The sequence below is a fragment of the Garra rufa genome, chromosome 7, assembly GCF_049309525.1.
Source record: "Garra rufa chromosome 7, GarRuf1.0, whole genome shotgun sequence".
In the NCBI taxonomy this organism is placed as follows: domain Eukaryota; kingdom Metazoa; phylum Chordata; class Actinopteri; order Cypriniformes; family Cyprinidae; genus Garra; species Garra rufa.
Window position 1 is genome coordinate 16972202 of NC_133367.1, and position 20558 is coordinate 16992759.

At 38.6% G+C, this 20558-nt stretch overlaps 1 protein-coding gene across 1 annotated transcript; it reads left to right on the forward strand.

Annotated features, from left to right (window-relative positions):
- Positions 1 to 7469: 7469 nt before the first annotated feature.
- Positions 7470 to 12113, forward strand: LOC141337816 (uncharacterized). Its single transcript, XM_073843405.1, has 5 exons — positions 7470 to 7653; positions 9424 to 9759; positions 10009 to 10347; positions 10670 to 10797; positions 11102 to 12113. Exons 1-5 carry the CDS (start codon positions 7602 to 7604, stop codon positions 11168 to 11170), a joined length of 924 nt encoding a protein of 307 aa, XP_073699506.1. The 5' UTR covers positions 7470 to 7601; the 3' UTR covers positions 11171 to 12113.
- The last annotated feature ends 8445 nt before the right edge of the window (positions 12114 to 20558 follow it).

The following is a 20558-nucleotide window of genomic DNA, read 5'->3' on the forward strand; positions in this document are numbered from 1 at the left end:
CGGCTGGAGGGACCGGCTGTATCGCTTTCTTTGCCAGCAAGGAAGCGATCTCTGCACGCAAGATGGGAGCATCTGCGGCCCTGACAGAGGTGAAGTGAATCCCTCTGAACTTGGGAGGGCGCCGGGCAAACTGAATTGCATAGCCGGAAGTGATGGTCCGAAGGAGCCAGCAAGATGGGCTGGGAAGCTCTTTCCAGGCTCCCAGAAAATGAACAAGCGGCACAAGGGGGACCATCGGCGTACCCGCGGGGGAGCAGCGATGAGGGGGGCAGGGCCCTGCCTCACAGTCTCGTTGCCGGACCGGGGCGGGGTCAGAGCGTCTGTATGTTGAGTGTGTGAGACGCTTACCTGCGTATGAGCCGATGGTGCGTGAGTAGTCCGTCTCGCCGTACTCTCGAACCGCCCATCGTCGCTCGCTGGCGAGGGGGGAGGACGGGTGAGGGATGACCTGCGCACTCCCCGTAGTCCCACATGGGGACCCAGAGATAGAGAAATTTGCTCTTTTGTCGAGTATTTGGCGACGAGCAGACTGGGGTGCCGCCGGCGTACGGGTGGAGGCAGCAACTGTACGCCGGGGCAGGATGTGACTGATGGCCTCAGTCTGCTTCTTGGCCGCGGAAAACTGCTGGGCGAAGTTCTCCACAGCGTCGCCGAAGAGGCCGGTCTGGGACACCGGAGCGTCGAGGAACCTGGTCTTATCACAGTCCCTCATATCAGCCAGACACAGCCAGAGATGGCGTTCCTGGACCACCATGGTGGACATGGCACGACCCAGAGACCGCGCGGTCACCTTCGTCGCACGTAGCGCGAGGTCCGTGGCGATACGAAGTTCACGGAGAACTTCTGGGTCGTGACCACCCTCGTACAGGTCTTTCAGTGCCTGGGCCTGATGCACCTGTAGCAACGCCATAGCGTGAAGGGCGGAACCAGCGGAGCCGCAGGCCGCATAGGCACTGCCGATCAGAGCCGACGAGTGCCTACAGGCCCGGGACGGGAGCGACGGATTGTTGCCCCGCCAGGTGGAAGCGGCGCCCGGACACAGTTGCATCGCAACCGCACGCTCCACCGGCGGGACGGCCGTGTATCCCCGCGCTGGTCCGCCATCAAGGGTGGTTAGGGAGGAAGTCCCACTCGAGCGGTTTCGGGCAGTGAAAGGTGCCGTCCACGTTCGGGTGAGTTCTTCATGCACCTCCGGGAAGAATGGCACCGGGGTGGGGCGCTGAGAACCAGCGCGGGCCACCCCGAGATACCAGTCATCCAGCCGGGAGGGGTCGGGACGTGATGGAGGGTTCCATTCAAGCCCTACCCTCTCGGCGGCCCGGGCAAGCATAGCCATCATCTCCGGGTCAGTATCAGGCACCGCTGACCGCCCAGTGGACGACAGTGTGCCTTCCTCCTCCTCAGAGAGGTCTGGCTCTCCCCCCGATGCTGCAACCGACATCTGTTCGTCGGGGGGGGCCCCAAAAGTAACGGGCGGTACCCCTAAGGGAGGTCCAACCCGCTCCCCTGAGAGCCCCGGTGGCGACGGAGTGTCGGTGGAAGGAGGAGCCCCCGCCGATGGAATGGGCGGGGAGTTCCTCACCGTCACCATCAGACCGGGCAGCCCTCTGCTTCCAGCGACAACGCCCCCCCGGCGTTTGCCTGGAGGAACGTTCGTTCTGGGCAGAGGGACTGGAACCCCGCCCCTTTGCAGGAAACGGAGTCTGGTCCGCAGCTCCGTGATGGTCATCCCCCCACAATGAGGACATGACTCATCCACGAACGCTGCCTCAGCGTGTTGTAAGCCCAGACACGTGAGGCAGTGTGCGTGGCCATCACCCGGCGCCAGGAAACGGCCGCACCCAGAAACGCACGGGGAGAAAGGCATGACGCCTCGTCTTTAAAAAGACGCTCAACCCGTGGAGCTCTTTTTAGAAAATCACTCTTTTCAAAAATTGCTCTTTTAGGAATTTGCTCTTTTAATGCTGAGGCCAACACAAAGAGACGAAAAGGAGGTGAGTGTTGCTTCTTGGCTCGTTCCACAATAATGGTCCAGCTCCGAAGCGAAAGCTTGATGATGCATGCACCTGCTGCGTATTATATGCTCACGCTGTGATCAGCCGCAGCTGGCTGCAATCATGCATGCCAATATTCATTGGCTCGTTTGTATACACACGAAGTATATTGGTCTATCCAGGCGATATCCCAATTCGTCGGTCTCGACGAGACGTCGAACGGACCGACTGATAGGGAACTGTGAATCATATGACACTGGTATTAAAAAAAACTTGCCACATTATATATATACACTGTTGACATTTAAAATGTATTGAACTTAAATCGTCACTTTTGAAACACTGAATGTCGAAATCTTCACCCTTGTGTATCAGTATATTTGGCATTTTTAACACAGGATATTAATTATTTGGGTGATAGATATTGTAAGGGGCTTGCCACCCACCTCAGTTATCTTTGCTATGACATGCTGCCAGAAAGTCAGTGAATTCTTCATGTAGGGTGGACAAGCCAAGTTGAAAACAATAGTAAGCACTGAAGGCTGTGCATTGTAGTGATCCTTTCTTCAACTCCTAGTTCCTTGCACAACTCCACACCATCCACTTTGAAAAGTTGTAACACCAATTAAATCAACACAAACAACATTTCAAACAAGAAAATTAATAATTATAAGGAAACTTCTAAGTTAGAAATTTCTAAGTTAGATCCACTATTGGATGTTGTTGCCATATGGCAACATATCATAAAGTACCTTAAAAAAATAAATAATAATTTACAGCACTTCAAGTTAAGCCATTCTAAGAAAAGAAAAACAGTCAAATATATATTTTTTTTATAAGTCTATCATAATGCGTGCAGTAGAGGGTTAAATTAATTCTGGCACTCATAGAACAGCATAGACTGAAAATACGTCGATCCATAATAAATAAGTGCCTCACATGGCTCCGGGGCAGTCGGTAAAAGCCTCCTTTAGCGATCAGATGTGCTTTTGTAAAAAAAAAAAAAAAAAAAAAAATCCATGTTAAAATGTAACGTATTTAAAAGAAATTAAAAGAAAACGTAAAATATTTAAAATAATCACTTTAATCTAGTTTGCTGCTTTGGGAAGGGGCGCAGCAGGGCGGAACGCGGTCTACGCTGTTTGCCAATCGCAACGCAGTGGGACTTCTGACCAATCACAATACTTTTAAATTAAATTATGTAAAAAATAATGCATTTTTCGAACAACTAAGCATGACAGCATGTTCAAGTACACCCCAAAAACAAAATAAAGACTTTGTAAAGGAGCATAATAGGACCCCTTTAAGAAAGTTGAAACAGTCCAATAAGTTCAAATAAGAATTTGTTGTGGGGCTTTTATTCTCCCCTAGTATTATTAGTATTATTACACAACTGTGGATTGGACATTCTGGTTTAAATCACTCATTGTTCATTATAGGGAAACATCAACTGGATTGTGTGTATTCTGTAGTTAAGTGGAGACTATTCAACATGTACTTCTACATTGTACAGCAATTAACAAAGAATGAGGCAAGTTGAGTAAGAAATTGAAGGATCTATGTATAACTAATTTCAGTTTAACAAATCTATTAAATTGTGCTTCAGAATAGTCAAGAGTGCAAATATACACACACACACACATATATATATATATATATATATACTTTATTATATCAAAATAACAGGATTCGAAGGAATAATTTATTTATTTATTTTAATCCCTGTCGATGCTTCAGTCCAGTCCAGTAGTTGACAGTAATACACCATAAGTTGGCTTGTCAACCGCCAATAAACCATACAAGAAGAAGAAGAAAAAAAAAAGGCTGTAAAGCCTTTTTAATTTTAAACATTGGATGATTATTTCTCTTTAATATAGATGATCAAAAATAAATTAGTCATGACACATGGTAGCATAAACAAATTTATGGTATTTACAAGTTGACATAGCAACTGTACACAGAGAAAAAAAAAAGTGTGCCAAAATGCAAAAGTATTTTGAAGAAATCGCTGAATCTTTATTTTTACCATAGTAAAAGTACATTTCTGGCTTTAGTATTTTTTTTTTTTTTATCTCAGTGTTTAGTATTCATTTAAAACTAGACAAATCTGCTATATTTTAATCTCAAATCTGTTATTTGTCAGTTGATTTGTTTATTAATGCTTTGCAAACCAGCAGAACACACTAACCTGTTTTAAATCCCAGTCGGATTGCTTTACAATGTGCCTTGCTATTATTAAACTATGCTATTATATGAACGTAGCAATGTAGTTATTTACTTTTTTTTTTTTTTTTTATGAGAAACCACAAGAAACAGATGAGACTGACAGTCAATGTTTAATGTTCAGACATTATTATTTCAAGAAATGTAAAGCATTTTGGCTCGTTCATTTGTCTTGCAACTGTGTGTTTTAATTATTTAAAAAAAGTCATTATTTTATTTGAAAGTTAGTAATTTTATTTTATTGACAAAATATTATACTTTGTCATGTGCATATTTTTTTACTCTTTTTAAGCTGTCATATCTGTACATCAGGCACCTCAGATGTAAGCCACCTACGGGGCATGTTGTAACATTTCACATTCTTTCTTTTGTGGTAAATAACGGAAGATGTATTCACTGTATAATGTATACACTGTATAATGAAACAAAGTGACATATTAGTACTAGTCAAGTGTGAAATTAATCTGGATAACACATATTAACACATAATACCTATATCTATATATATACACACACACACATATATATATATGTATGTGTGTGTGTGTGTGTGTGTGTGTGACCCTGGACCACAAAACCAGTCTTAAGTCGCTGGGGTATATTTGTAGCAATAGCCAAAAATACATTGCATGGGTCAAAATTATAGATTTTTCTTTTATGCCAAAAATCGTTAGGGAATTAAGTAAAGATCATGTTCCATGAAATTTTTTTTGTAAAATTCCTACTGTAAATATATCAAAATGTAATTTTTGATTAGTAATTTGCATTGTTAAGAACCTAATTTGGACAACTTTAAAGGCAATTTTTCTCAGTATTTAGATTTTTTTGCACCCTCAGGTTCCTGATTTTCAAATAGATGTATCTCGACCAAATACTGCCCTATCCTAACAAACCATACATCAATAGAAAGCTTATTTATTAGCTCCCAACACATCTATCCTTCCAAGTAGGCTACAAAAAATGATGTTTATTGTTCTAACTAAAAGCCAGACACTAATAGCTGCGCACACTTTACTGCGTGTTTAAGTCTCCTTCTACATTAATCCCACAGACATGTGCAAGCAGTTCACTTCGATGTTTAGTCCAGCCTTTTTTCACGTGGCAACCTGTTCTGCCGAGTATCATGCGCGAGTCGGGCGGGGAAGAGAGAGAGTAAAACAACTCGCCAGAGTGAGCTATGTGTCGATCTATCTATCACAGCTCATTTTTAAAGGAAACACTAGTATATTTATACATTTAACTTGCTAGCACCAAAAGCAGTTGTTTATATAAGCCAGGGCTGCCAACTTCTGAGTTCAGCTTGGAGTGAGAATTCCCACAGCAGTGTCTTTAGGGGGGTCCGGGGGCATGCTCCCCCGTAAGAAAATTTTGAACATTTTACAGTTAAATTCATCTATCTGGTGCACTTTGAGAGTTCACAATTCAGAGCTCCAATACAGTTTCAGTGTGAAAACTAAACAAAGAAAAAAGCTGGTGAATTGACTTGATCTTGAGGTTTAAAGGGGACTTAATCCTCTTATTAGTTGTGATATAGTGTCTCAGTCTAAATTAGAATAAAAAATAATTTGAAAAAAGAATAATGATAATAATAATAATAATAATTTTATAGTATTATTCCAACGACAGTAATATTGGAAAACAATTCTGTAAAGTAAATAAAAATGAGTATTTCACCAGTATGTTATTTTCTCTTATTCTATAGTAGGGGAATTGCAATACTTTTGTTGTAATTTCTACACTTACAAGCAGGGCCTAAAACTTTTTGCCATATCTGCCATTTTATTCATGATACAAACAAAATTTTTTGGTGATTTGAGAGAATTTACCAGCCATAAATATATATATATATATTTTTTTTTCTGGCAATGAAATGTTTTTGCTGTTAAAAAAATAATAATAAATTGAAAATTATAACTAAACACTGCATTTTAAATCATGATTAAAAAAAGGTGCTACACACATGTTCGCATGAGCAGTTTGTTTTATTAAAATTTGGTCTGACTTCAGCATTGTGAAATTATTTGTTATTTTTTAATATATTTATAAAAATGTCATACTGTGTTGTTATTATAAAATGTAAAATAACTGTTGCAGTGCTGCAAAACTATTAACTTTTCTTGTTGTGGTAAAAAGTTATGTGCAGTAAAAGAATTCCTAGATTTATCCATTATAAATAATTGCAACTGCATTTAAAAATATATATATTTTGAAACGAAAATTCAAATATTTTTCTGTAGTCTGCTGTTCTGAACAATTATATTTTTCTCATATTCGAAAATTAATCCTTCATTCATGAGGGATTTATCACTCCCGAAATTCTGCTTTTTGTACCGGGTATACAGCTGTTAGCAGGACGAAAAACAAAACTTTTATTCAAATTCTAAACGTATTATACGTAGCCTTGGAGTGCGCAATAGCCCTTCATTGATAATCACTAAAAACGTGTCGCTTCAGTTAATCGCAAAAGTCCTTTTATTATCAATGAACCGCTTATTTACAGTGAGAGTCCACAAGTGCAATCTGGCGTTTAGAGGTGAGTGAATTCAGAACGCAATGTAGCCAATCACAGGCGTTCTAGATCAACATAAATGTCTGTGATTGGCTACATTGCTCAGCGCTACGAAAACACGTTGTCTTTTGGCGATTTCCAGAGCACAAATACGCACTGGAGCTTTTGCCAAATCTGTTTAGCCAATATCTTATTATTACAGTTTTAACTGAGGGTGCTTTTGACTGCGTGAGAAAATGGATGTGTGGCGTGAGAGCGTGTGAAAAGAGTCAATTGCGTGAGTCTCACGCTGAATGCGTGAGAGTTGGCAGCCCTGTATAAGCAGAATCGCGATTACGTTAATTCAAAATTATGAAGCGCTGGTTCCTCTAGTTCGCAGGCAACAAGAAGCAAACCACTACCAAGTACAAAAATAAACTCGACGAGTTTCTGCACATTCATCACAGACTGGAATGGAAATGAGCATGTAGACTTGGATCACTGCGGAGGTGTGAGTGAGAAATAGATATCCTGAAAGGATCTAGGGCAGCATTTTACAGGCATTAAGCGCGGATTAAAATTCCCTACAGAGTAGGCTACATTTGGACCAATTTACATAATTGTCCTGCCATTCGTATAGCAAGCTCCTGAGTATAGCCCCCCTCCTTGTCCGCTTCATTTGGGAGAGGTGAACTGTACTCTGTGACCCGCAACACCCCCACCCTCTCCTCTCCGCTCGCTCAGCTTCTGCGCGGCTCCTTCAGCAGAAATGCCCCGTTCGCCCATGCCTAAAACCGCCGCTGAGTATTCCTTTCACTTTTAAATAGCGCTAAGTTTCTACTAAAACAGAAGACCGACGGCTTTTGAATCAGAATCTGAGGAGAAAGGTTGTAATAATGAAGCTTTTCTTTAATTCGCTTGCAGGGATCTTGTTATTGCTCGACCACGGTAAGCCTATTTGTTTTAACCATTCTTCCGACCTCTTATTCTGTGGTCGTTTTACAGTAAGGTGGTGTTGACGATAGGATTAGGATAGGGTGACAGCAGTGCCCACCACAGAAATAACTCAGTGCAACGGTGTTAACGATACAAAAATGAACCTGACGCAGTTGAAATGCAGACCAATTGTTGCTGGTAACTTCTGTGGAAAGGCGGCTCAAGACAGTTTTAGTGACCTTGTAAGTAATCAGGTCCAGGGGCGTGTTTTGTCTTTTGGGGGCCTTTGGCAAGTGGTCCCGGTGGGGGGGTCGATACTGATACAAAATACCGTTATACTACCTTCTATAAGTTGGTGCAAAAATAAATAATGTAAAAAGATGTTGAAAATTCCAAGTTATTTTATTACTGCAGTTTACAAATTCCTCTTAACAAACAGAAATTGGCACATAAAGCACCTTTTTAAAATAAAAATGCTCTTCAACGACAGAGAGAGAGGTTTCCTCAGCATACCACAACATGTTTGAACATCATACATAAGAGCACAACACAATGGCATAGGGAATTATAGCGTCCCTAGGTATTTTTATGTAATACAATTAACATATTTATTACATAAAATGTATTTTATGTAATAAAATTAACATATTGACTTTGTCAGGAAGGAGGCGTGACTGCTCCTAAGTGTCCCGTTTATAGGGACATTTTCATCTCTGATTTAATCTACATGATAAAAAGGCTTATTGTTAAGATCTAGAATTATTTATAATGATACTCCCATCCGGATTTTTACAGACATTCATTCAGGACCTGGATTTCATTTTTGAAATTGGGGTGAATTTCCCTTTTACGCGGATTTTTTTTTTAAGCGGTTGAGTTTTTTTTTTTTTTTTTCAATGTGTTATTAAATGTTTAATCATGCTGTGTACTTTTGTTTTCACAATAGGCCAATTATGAGCATACCGTCTCTGGAGAGCGCAGAAGTGCTGAATGGTTTAAATACTGACCAAACTTGAAAAAAAATGCAAATTATAAACTTTAGTGACGATGCATGTAAACTGTGACAATTCCTGTTTCGACCATGCACTGTGCAGCTTGCTTAGTGCAGACGCGATGTGGTCATTTAGCCATTTGCGCATTTTGAGAGGGAAAGACATATCGAGCTTTAGGAGATTCACTCGTGCTGTTTGTAAAATAACGCCTGACAGAAAGTTTTATAATTATTTTGTAAATTATTTAATAAAAAAATATGAATTGCACCTCACCTTTGCCTTAAAATTATTTGACCTGCGCCGGACAGAGATTGAGACGGTGCCGCTGCACATGCCAAACCTCTCACGGCAGGCGCGTCCGGTTATGAGAACAGTTTCCAAATCGCAATTAACACATAATTATACGGAGATAAAACAACGCAGGTATCGATAACAGTATTGCTTGTCCTAAAGCTTATCAGTCTGGTATTAAACCAATTACAAAAATGACCGGTTATCGATTCCCATCGGAAGAAATCGCGTTCTGCGGGGGCCCCCTGGACCATGGGGCCCCACGCAATTGCGTGGGTTGCGCGGTGCCTAAACACACTACTGATCAGGTCAATATCATTCCGTCAGTAAAAGTTGATAGGCTATATTTTACATCAATAAACGAATCAAATGTAGACTTGTGGAATGTCGATTTTTTTTTAGAGAACCCAGTCAAGTTTCTCTGTTCAAAATCTTCATGATATCTATACAACATGTTCACAGCAGAGTATTGATTGGCTTATATATATTTTTTCTTCAGTTGCATCTGGTGTTGGATCAGATACAGTTTTGGTGTCTGTGATGGAGGAAGATTCAGTGATTTTTCACACTGGTGTTGAAACAAACCAACAAGAAGATATTAAATGGTATTTCAGCAGCACTCGCATCGCTCAAATCAATGGCGATCTCAGTTTTATCTGTACAGATGTTCAGTGTAATCATCGCACTGAGATATTCAGGGACAGACTGAAGCTGGATAATCGGACTGGATCTCTGACCATCACAAATATCAAAAACACAGATGCTGGAGTTTATGAACTGAAGATCATTGGCAGCAACAGCAGCAGTGAAAAAATATTTAATGTTATTCTCAATGGTGAGTCGTTAATGTTTTGCTGTTTGTTTATTTTATGAAAAGCTGCAGTTGAGCTCAAATGCATATGACTGTCTAACAATCTGAGACAAGCTGATTATTATCTGTTTAAATAAGAATTCAAAATACAAGATGTAAGCATAAACCGTGCAAGAAGGGGCTTGTAGCTTTCATCTTCACAGTTCTTTTATGTTGCAGAATTTGTTATTATTTTCAGAACGCTTATCTGGCAGCTGTTGGTTTGTGTTTCAGGTGTTCCTGCTGCTGAACAAGAAGAAGTGAAGAGAAACGAGGGAGACTCTGTCACTTTAAATTGTAGTGAAATACTAAAACAAAATGATGCATTGACGTGGCATTTTAATGGCACTCTCATCGCTCAATTGACTGTTGATCCCAAAAAAGCCTGTATAGATGTTCAGTGTGAAGATGGTGGTGTGAGATTCAAAGGCAGACTGGAAGTGAATCAGACTGGATCTTTGACCATCAAAGACACCAGGACCACAGACTCTGGACTTTATAAACTACAGATGAACATCAGCCACAGCAGCTTCAGCATCGCCAGAGTGAAAAGGTTTAGTGTCACTGTCACTGGTGAGTATATAATCAAGGCATCACACAGTTGTGGACTGTTTTGGACATTAGTAGCATGCAAATGCTTAATGTTGTTGAATAAAGTTGAATATTGATGAATATTGTTGAATAAAGTTTTCTTTTTGAGTTCACAGTGCTTGTGATGTTTTAACCAGTTTTGCTAAAAAACAACAGAAGGCACCATTTATTAGTTGAATAAATATCTTAACAATGTTTCACCAAAGTAGAAAGGTATAAGTGTCAGTGAAAGATAACGTCAAATACTGAATGGATTCTCATTCACTCCCTTGTAATAAAGACTGTCTGTCGTTGGCTGTTCCAGATTTGGGTCTGTCTTCTGCTGCTGTAGCAGGAACAGTTGGTGCTGTTGTTGTTCTGTTGGTGGGTGCAGTTGTAATTGCTGGTGTGATTTACTATCGCTACAGAGGGTATAAACCAGCAGCACAGAATGTAAGTATTTCATACAGCTGATGGTTTCTATAATTTTTGTACACTATGTATATGTTTGGTCCTTTATTTTTAGCATCACAGAAGCAGTTCTTCACCAGTGGTGCACTGCCAAAAAAAAAAAAAAAAAAAAAAAAAACTGTCATGCCTCTCAAATAAACTAAATAACTTTGTCTTACCTTGCTACCAAAGATGACAATTTGACGCAGCTGTTTTAAATACTTAAAAAAAGATATGTTTCATGTTGTGTCTGTGTAACTGACACATCAATTATTTTTACAATTTGTGAATCTGTGTTTTCTTACAGGAAAATAGTGTTAATCAAACATCACTGAAGCAAAAAGACATCACTTTGAAGGATAGAGGATGTCCTTGAATCAGACTCATGAGGCTGCCTAAAAACAATGTAACATTGTTTATCATTTTGATACTTTCATTGAAAGGAACACTAAAGAAAATTAGAAGGTGATGTAGAGAAGTGGATCAGCTGAAACTCTCTTCAGAGTAACCGTGTTATGAATCCCAAGATTTAAGATGGAAGATGGAAGAGGTGCTAGTGAGGCCAGCAGGGGGAGCTCACCCTGTGGTCTATGTGGGTCCTAGCACCCCAGTATAGTGACGGGGACACTGTACTGCCAAAAAGCACCGTCTTTCGGATAAGACGTTAAACCGAGGTCCTGACTCTCTGTGGTCATTAAAAATCCCAGGATGTCTTTCGAAAAGAGTAGAGGTTTGACCTCAACATCCTGGCCAAATTTGCCCATTGGCCTCTGACCATCATGGCCTCCGAATCATCCCCCTATTCCGATTGGCTTCATCACTCTGTCTCCTCTCCACCAGTCAGCTGGTGTGTGGTGGGCGTTCTGGCGCACTATGGCTGCCGTCGCATCATCCAGGTGGATGCTGCACACTGGTGGTGGATGAGGAGATACCCCTGACACTGTAAAGCACTTTGAGTGTCTAGAAAAGCGCTATATAAATGTAACGAATTATTATTATTATTATTATTAAATTTTAGATTTTAAATACATTTTTTTCCTGATTTTTTAACGGATTAAAACACAACTTTACCAATATCACTAGCAATAAATCAGCAAGTTCTTAATGTTTTTCAGTAAATACATTATTAACACTCATAACTGATCTAGACACTTTTGAGTTTAGAATTTTGAGTGATTATCTTTGCACAGACATATTACTGCTAATCCATTATAACTTATTACTTTGTCCTGCCTGTTTACATCCTATTTTAACTGATAGAATTCACAATTACCTCACCAAGAATGGCATTACGACCTCCTCACAATGTCTCATAGGACACAAGGACACTTCATAGTCTGCACTACTGGTACACTCTACATGTTTCTACTCATCTCAACTGATATCATTGTGTTGCTAATGCGGATGGCTTAGCCACAAACACCAACCCTGGCTGGATCAACTTTTTAGTTTTTATATGTCGACCAGCTACAGCACTCAAAAAAATGATTCTGCCACACTGTACAGTTAATTTAAAAAAAATATTTTTCATTTAACACCATTGTGTTAGGTTTCCCATTTAAACAATTGCATTGTGTTAAACTGATTTGAAACAGTTTCGTTTTGGTTCAACTCAATATTTTCATTTTGAAAGAACGTATTTCAATTAAGTAGAGTTGAGAGTACATAAATTATTTTACTTGTGTAACTAGGAAGTGGATTTCCCCTTCCCATCATGCTTTGCACACGGCTGGATAAGGAGAGTAAATGTTGAAATAAAATTTTATTTTATGCATTTTTTTAATAAAATGATAAAATTGGGAGACTTGTTAATGTTTAATGTTCTTTTATGTTTGTATTTAAAACAGTTTCTGGTATGGTAGTGTTTTTGGGGGTTACCATTGTGGTGAATGCATAGAGCATGTGCTTGGGTTGAGGACCTGATAACATAAGTTAAAGTTGTTTTAATAATAAAATAAACAACTACTTTGGGTATGCCATGGATGTAACAAAGCTATCTTATGGCTAATGCCTAATAAGTTGGTTAATGCCTAAAGTTAAGTAAATCCAATGTATCATTTTTTGAGTGTAGAAGAATTTCTGCCTAGTTATTTGTTTTCCAGTTAAATGTTTTAGATTGAGTTCAACAAGCATAAAATAATTACTTCATAAATGTATCAATTTCATTGAAACTATATTTGATCAAATTGAGTTGGCCCAACTCAATTACATTTCATTGCATGAATTTGTTTTTTATGAGTTGGGGTCACACATATTTATTGGATGGAAATCCTGCCCTCAATTAAATTGAGTTCATCCAATGACTTATTTTTTTGAGTGAGTGGAACCAAAACCAGCATTAAGCTGCCTGGAAGTTCACTGATTCATTGCTAAAGTTGCTGAAACACTTTTACTTTGCTGAGAGTATTAATGATGTTCAGTGCCTGTAACTGGATTTTGAGTAAAATGTTGTTATTTTGACATTATGTGTTGTTCCTTTTTTTTTTGGTTTGGTTATGGTAACCACATTCTATGGTAAAGCAATCCATCTTTGGACAGACTTAACACTACTGATGCTTGACTATATTTCAGAAATTTCAGACATAATTTATTCTGTGTAAAACTTACTGATAGGCAGTAATGGGAATAACAACCATATAAATAACTGCGTTACTAACGGCACCACTTTTTTCAGTAAGGAATAATCAAACAAATTATTGCTCAGCCGTTCAGAGAGTACTGTCAGCCGGATTTACAGCAGGTAAATTCATCCTTTTCTCCCGAAATACATGCAAGTAAGTTGCTGGTTAACTAGATGAGGAATAGAGTGATTTTTTTTTTAGTTTCTTACACTATGAGTAGGCTATGTGATATGAATAAAACAAATCGGCAAATTATATTTGAATAGATTGTTATTTGCTGCTTCCATAGACCTATGTGTGTATTTTACAAACTCTAAATGTTTCGTTTTACTAGTACTTATGTGTATTTAAATGTCTGAAACCTAAAATAAGCGTTATGTGGTTAAAAACACTGCATAGCAGAGCTTGTCCATCTCTGGCTCAGCGCCAGTCAGCGCGCCAAAGCGCAGTTTGAATTTGTCAGTTGCGTGATGTCACCGAGCGTTCTAAATCCCTTTTGTGGGACCGTACCGCTCAAAGGGTTAAACTTTTTTTTTTACACAATTTTTACTTTCCAAGCAATTAGTTACTTTTATACTGATGCAACTCAGTTACTAATTCAGTTGCTATTTGTGAGAAGTAACTACTAACTACAACAAATTACTTTAAGGTAACATGTCCAACACTTACTGATAGAAACAAAGCTTTTAGGGGGCTTTCACACCTGTAGATCGTTTTCTTTGTTCCGAAACAGGGATTCAAATTATTACAAAGTTGCATTTTATTCTTGGCGTGTTTCTAAACAGACCGAATGTGTTATCCACACATCAAATGTTTTATGTGGTTAGAGTTCCATGGGTTATTTTTCGTGATTCTGAGTTGTCGTTATGTTAATTTATAATTTTGAGCGGGAGTCCAGAATTCGTAGGGAAAACATTTTTAAAATGCACCTACTAGAGAGAGCAATAAGATGGCATTATGAAATGAAAAGGCACACTTTGATTTTGAATAGTAACGTGCCCCCACAGGTTCATTTTAAGAGGTATTGGCTATGCAACAAGCAACTGCTTTTCTCGGAACTGTAATTACACAATATTCATTGTGATATAGCCTGGTTGGTATGTTGGATCAGATTGCTTACCTCTTAAAATGAACCTGTGAATGTCTGTGTGTGGACACGTCTATGCTATTCAAAGTCAAAGCGTGCATTTTCATTTTGTAATCCCATTTTAATGCTCTCTATGAAGTAGGTGCATTTAAAAAAAAATGTTTCCCCTACAAAGTCCTGCTTAAAATTATAAAATAATAGGCTATAACAAAAAATGCACCAATAAACCCGCAAAGATGTTGTTGTTCCATCCTAAAGGATGACAGAAGAGTGGAATCTCGGAAAATAACCTGTGGAACTTTGACCAACGAGAGGTCAGTTTACTCTTGTGTGGCTTGTATTAGCAGATTTGGTCCGTTTAGAAACTTTGCCATGTGAAAGCGAACCGCATAAAGAATAAAATGCAACATTGTAATAATTTTAATCCTTGTTTCGGAACAGAGAGATTGATCTACAGGTGTGAAAGCATTCTTAGAACTTTACAGAACGTGTCGTCCAGAAACGACACATGGTGACACCAACTGGTCATAATGGTGTAAATGTAGTGAAAACTCATGCATACATGCATTAAAACAACTTTACAAACCAAATGCAAGTGTTTTATTAAAGGTATAACCTATTAATCCGCCACTTCTCTTTTTTATCCCTCCTTCATTTTTTTTTTTTTTTTTTTGACATAACAGACAATAAATGGATTGGAATATCCGAATTTATTTGAAAAGTATCTGCACTGCATATTATTTAAAATTTTCAGAGCGTAAAAAAACCGTGATCTAAAAATAACACTGCTTTTTGGGGACATTTTCATCTGCAGCATCCATGCTTGATTTCTGAAAGAAAACACAGAATCAAATAGGAACCTGTTAATGTGACTGTTTAAAAGCTACACAATTTTGTTACAAATTCACTCAGTGTACGGTAATTCTGGACCAATGCCACTATGTTTAAGAGGGAAAAAAAGTTGTTGATGTTTGGACTAGTTTTTATACAGGCTGTATTGGCGGAAATCGGTAACTCGAATGACATCCAAATTTCTCCTCTAATCACTAATCGGTATATGTATGAACTAAGAGAGAACATACACTGTTCACACCTTAAAATGCTGGGCCAAATGCCAGCTTAACCCCATTGTTCAGGCGCTCATAGGCTATTTCCAGGTTGAGAAAACATCTCCGCTTCCCTGAGAGGAGGAAGCAAAACATTACAATTGGGGGAAAATTTTCCTCCGAAATGCTGAATCCAGATTACTCTATCGCTTCAACAAAAAAAAAACAAAAAAAAAAAGCCAATGGCATGTGAGCATTCACCTGATTGGTGGGCTCAGCAGTTATATAAGTGATGTTGGCAGTCCTTGTACACAGTTAAGTAGCAATGGACTAGGGTCACAGAGGGACAGCAAACAAAGGCATAAAAAAATGAATAAAAAAGTTGCTGCTCACATATATCACTGGCCTCGATGAGTAGGCATACAAAAATGACAATATGAAGCACATCTATACACTTCAATTCACTCACAGATGCCATGAAGAGCAGAACTTGATTGCCCCATGGGAGTGCTTGCCCAATCCATAAGGAGTGTGTCTTCTTCATGGGCCTGGGTTAAATAGTTGGTTCACCCAAAAATTAAAAACTCTCAAGGCATCCAAGGTTTTTATGACTTCCTTATTTCAAGACAGATTAAAGTGATTATTACGTTTTAAATATGGATATTTTTCTTAATAAAACACATCCGCTCGCTACAGGAGGCCATTTCTTAACCCCCTGGAGCCATTTAAGACATTTTTTAGTATATATGGATGCACTTTTTCTGGGTTTGTTTCAGACTGTGACCTATTGTCATAACAGAGCTTGGAAGTGTTTATATTCATAACTCCAATTGGATTTGTCTGAAAGAAGGAAGTCATATACACCTATAGAGGGTGAGTAAATAAATGAGCTCATTTTCATTTTTGGCTGAACTCACCCTTTAAGGCATGTCTATTCAGGACATCAAGGCGGTGTTACTGCATGAAAACCGCTTAAGAATGTACACAGCCTTAGACGGTATTAATATTTTTGCTTGGCTTGGCTTTGCAAAACGCCACTGACTGCATACACACATCCACAAATTCTGAAAGAATTAATACTTGACTCATTTGACACTGTGATATTTAAAAAATATATGAAATTGTCTTTTAATTCAGCAGGAAATTGAATCAGGATTTGAACAGTTTTTCAGTGTTTTTCTCCTCACATGAACTGTTGTTCAGCGGCGCTGAGCGTGCAATCTACAATACAAGACATTACTTTTACAAAACCGTTTGAAAGTGGGAGGACACAAACAGGATTTTGAAAAGCCTCAAGTGGAAATTACGCCCCTGCATGAGCTACACTGAGTTATCATTTGTGAATGTATGCCGACTTGTACAGTATACCGAGACTGAGGCGCCAGAATGCCGCAGTTCAGCGGAGCGCAGTGTCAGCAGGCACGTGCACATCAAAGGGGGCTTGAGCACCTGCCCGTTTTATTCCTGGAGAGAAAGTGTCCTTTTTTCTGGGGTGCTTTTTTTTTTTTTTTTTTTTTGAAAAATAATATATATTCCTGTTTGCGCACAGCTTCCCTGTCAAACAAATATATTTATTGAAGAATAGTATATCTAAATATCAGGTCAGGGGTTCTGAAGCGCCCATCCCCCCCACCCCCGCGCAGCGGCGCACATCATCTACACACTTTAAATGTTAAATAGTATAAGAAAATACTTAATTATAATTTAGGAGGTCGTACATTTGGGGACGGAAAGACGAGAATCGCGATAGGGCTGGATTAAACTTCAAAAGGCAATGATGTCATTGAATAAATATGAACGCTGCACGTTTCAAAGTGAAAACGCGGCACGGATGTATCTGAGGGGAACCGACTGTCCTCAGAAAGGTGTTGGCATTTTCCTTTATCCATGGGTACCAAAGACGTCACTTCCGCTATGCTCGCCGCCATATTTGTGTCCGATATGATAACAGGCACAGCGCATCTAAATGAGATTTATTAATAAATTGAAACAAGAAATTACTTTTTATCACTACTTCCCACACTGTGTATTTGACTTGATTGTATGTTTAGGACAGATTGTGTAAATTATTGTGAACGTAGTCGCTCGGTGAAGGCTGACCTGGAAGAATCCTTTGCCGGCTGGTCACTACTTCACAGCGAACGGGACTCGCGCTGACGGCACTAATACAGTCCGCGCTTAGATTTCGGCAAATTAGTTTTGCCGAATGCAAAAAAAATGTGATTATTGAGCATAAGCCCAACATCCAGCAAGCCAAGGGAAGACGTCTTTCACGTTTTGTGTATTCATAAACCCGGATCTCATTATTGAAGCTCAAATTCAAGCACCAAAAGCATGCGATTTCTGTTTAAAAATATGCTTTTTCATTCATCCAGACTATATGGCCGCATAACATTTTAGTTTACTTTAGTTTATTACATCACTTGTGCAGCCAGTCACAATTCACAATGGTACCATTTACTCGGGATGATGATTTGTGTGTGTGCCATTTTTGTATGACAAATAATTTTTAGGGTAATTGTACATAAATAGTTTTAGCAAAACAAATATGATTATTTTAAGAACCTTTTTTACATGTATATACTTTACTGCAGGCGTTGCAATGATGAACGCTATGTAGTACAATAGTTTAGCGTTTATTATTTAATTTTCATAATTCATTAAACACCGCATGTTCTAAAATGCCTTCAACTGTAAACACTCTTGCTCTTAAGCCTAATACACACTGAAACAAATAATTTACGACATCTGGGTGTACTGTAAGTCACTATTCTCTGCATTAGCACTGTTTTGAACTTACTGTTTGAATGCATTCTCGTTTACTAAATCTTTTGACGTACGAGTTGATCGGTTCAAAATGTAATTAACTGATTCTTTTCATTTTAAGGCATTATTTTCGTTATCATCTACTTATTTACAATCTTAGTCAATAATTAATTATTATTGCACTACTCTTGTTGTGCCGAAAAAACACCCTGCTGTGAAAAGCACCTGCGTGAATGACACCGGTACACTAAAGGCTATATGCATACCGACCCACTTCAATCACTGCTGAGATCGAATAAATCTGTATTTAGGTTTTTTTCTGATGACTGTTGTTACAGCTAACAGAACAAGCATATTGTATCCTTGTTGTGAACATTCTGGGAGTTTTGTTGATCTTCCTCTGGTAGTTGTGGCTGCTGTGACCATAGACTAAAACAGGTAGCGCGGACACAAAAATGGCGGCGATAAAGCACAGTGACGTCACATGGTCCCTATGAATTGCCTGATAAAACAGCGTTAATGCTAATTTGTATACAGCCGTTACTAGGGAAACCTTAATATTTCAGCGGTCTTAAAGCGCCCCTTATGACAGAGAATGAATTCAGCTTTTTTTCAGCTCTTTATGGTCAAATTATTGCAATTATCGACCTACGTTGTTATGCAGCAAACACAGAGTTGTAAATGTGAAAGAAGTTTAATGTGCCTTCTAAAAATAAAAAAAAATAAGACAGTAATATTTATGTTTTAAATAAATATAATAGGCTAAATGATAAACTCGATTTATCCCTTTTAATGGTATAAAGGCTGAAATTCCATTGTATAAGATATTTTGTTTTGTTTTGTGTGAAGCTGTATCTGAATTATAAATCAAGCCATTTGTCAAATCCTACTCATATTGCTCATTTTACTTCTGAGGCTCTTAAAAAAGGGTCACAAATTGCCTTAAAAATATATCTAAAATATTTTAAATAGTGAAATAAAATTCCTTCCTTAATATTTGTTTTATTTCACTCTGCAGTAAAGCCTGTTGTCTACAAACTTACAATACAATACATCAGGGGCCACATATAGTTTCAATAGTGACCACTCAGAGTTTAATATAACAGCTGTTCTTTATTATTGTGTTTAACAGAGAGAAGAAAATCTTTAGATTTGACAATTTAATAAACAACAATTTCTAATCAAACTGAATAGGTCCAAGGAAAATATTTTTTTTATCTTTTGAACATTAATATGGTCTTTTATGTTCCGTTTCTTTCTCAAAACTGCTTCACAGCATTGGCTGCTAGAGGCCACTGTAATAATACATATAAGTGACCCTGGTCCACAAAACCAGTCTTAAGTAGCACAGGAATATTTGTAGCAATAGCCAAAAATACATTGCATGGGTCAACATTTTTGGCATTTCTTTTATGCCAAAAATCATTAGGATATTAAGTAAAGATCATGTTCCATTAAGATATTTTTAAAATTTCCTGCCATAAATATACCATAAACTAGTAATATGCATTGCTGAGAACTTTATTTGGACAATTTTTAAGGCGATTTTCTCAATATTTAGATTGTTTTGCACCCTCAGCTTCCAGGTTTTCAAATAGTTGTATCACAGTCAAACATTGTCCTATAACAAACCATACATCAATGAAAAGCTTATTTACTCAATTTGGGAAAAAAAAATCACTTATGATGACTGGTTTTGTGGTCCATGGTCACATATCAGCAAGGAATGTGTCACAATATACAGTACAGTATTGCTGTACTGATGTTTTGAGCACAGCCCTATTTATGGAGCCCCTTTTATGGTGAAACAAATATTACTGATTCTGTTGTTTGAGTCCTGAAACGCAATTAAAACTTCAAATAATGCATAATTTGTCTTATTAATGACATAGTTACTTGTTACATAACTAACTGGATGCCTACAATAAGGTGATGGACCCGAGGGGCTCTTTAATGCTTTGTTTCAGATGCCCTTTTTATACTTTGAGCACCAGCCCCTTTAAAGGTCTCTTCACGGCCCTGGTGTCAGTGACATCTCTGCTGGATGCGACAAAGTTGCAAATAATTTTAACTTTGAAGCCCTACATTGAGCTTTTAAATGACCAGCACCTGCCTGCGTCTGTGCGAATTCATCTATTGTTTTCTCTTCTCTTTCACACACCGATCCATCTCCCGTTTGTTACGTCCTTTGGCTGTTTACGTTTTTATATTTATTTTTCTGCTGATGGCCCGCGCCACCCCTGC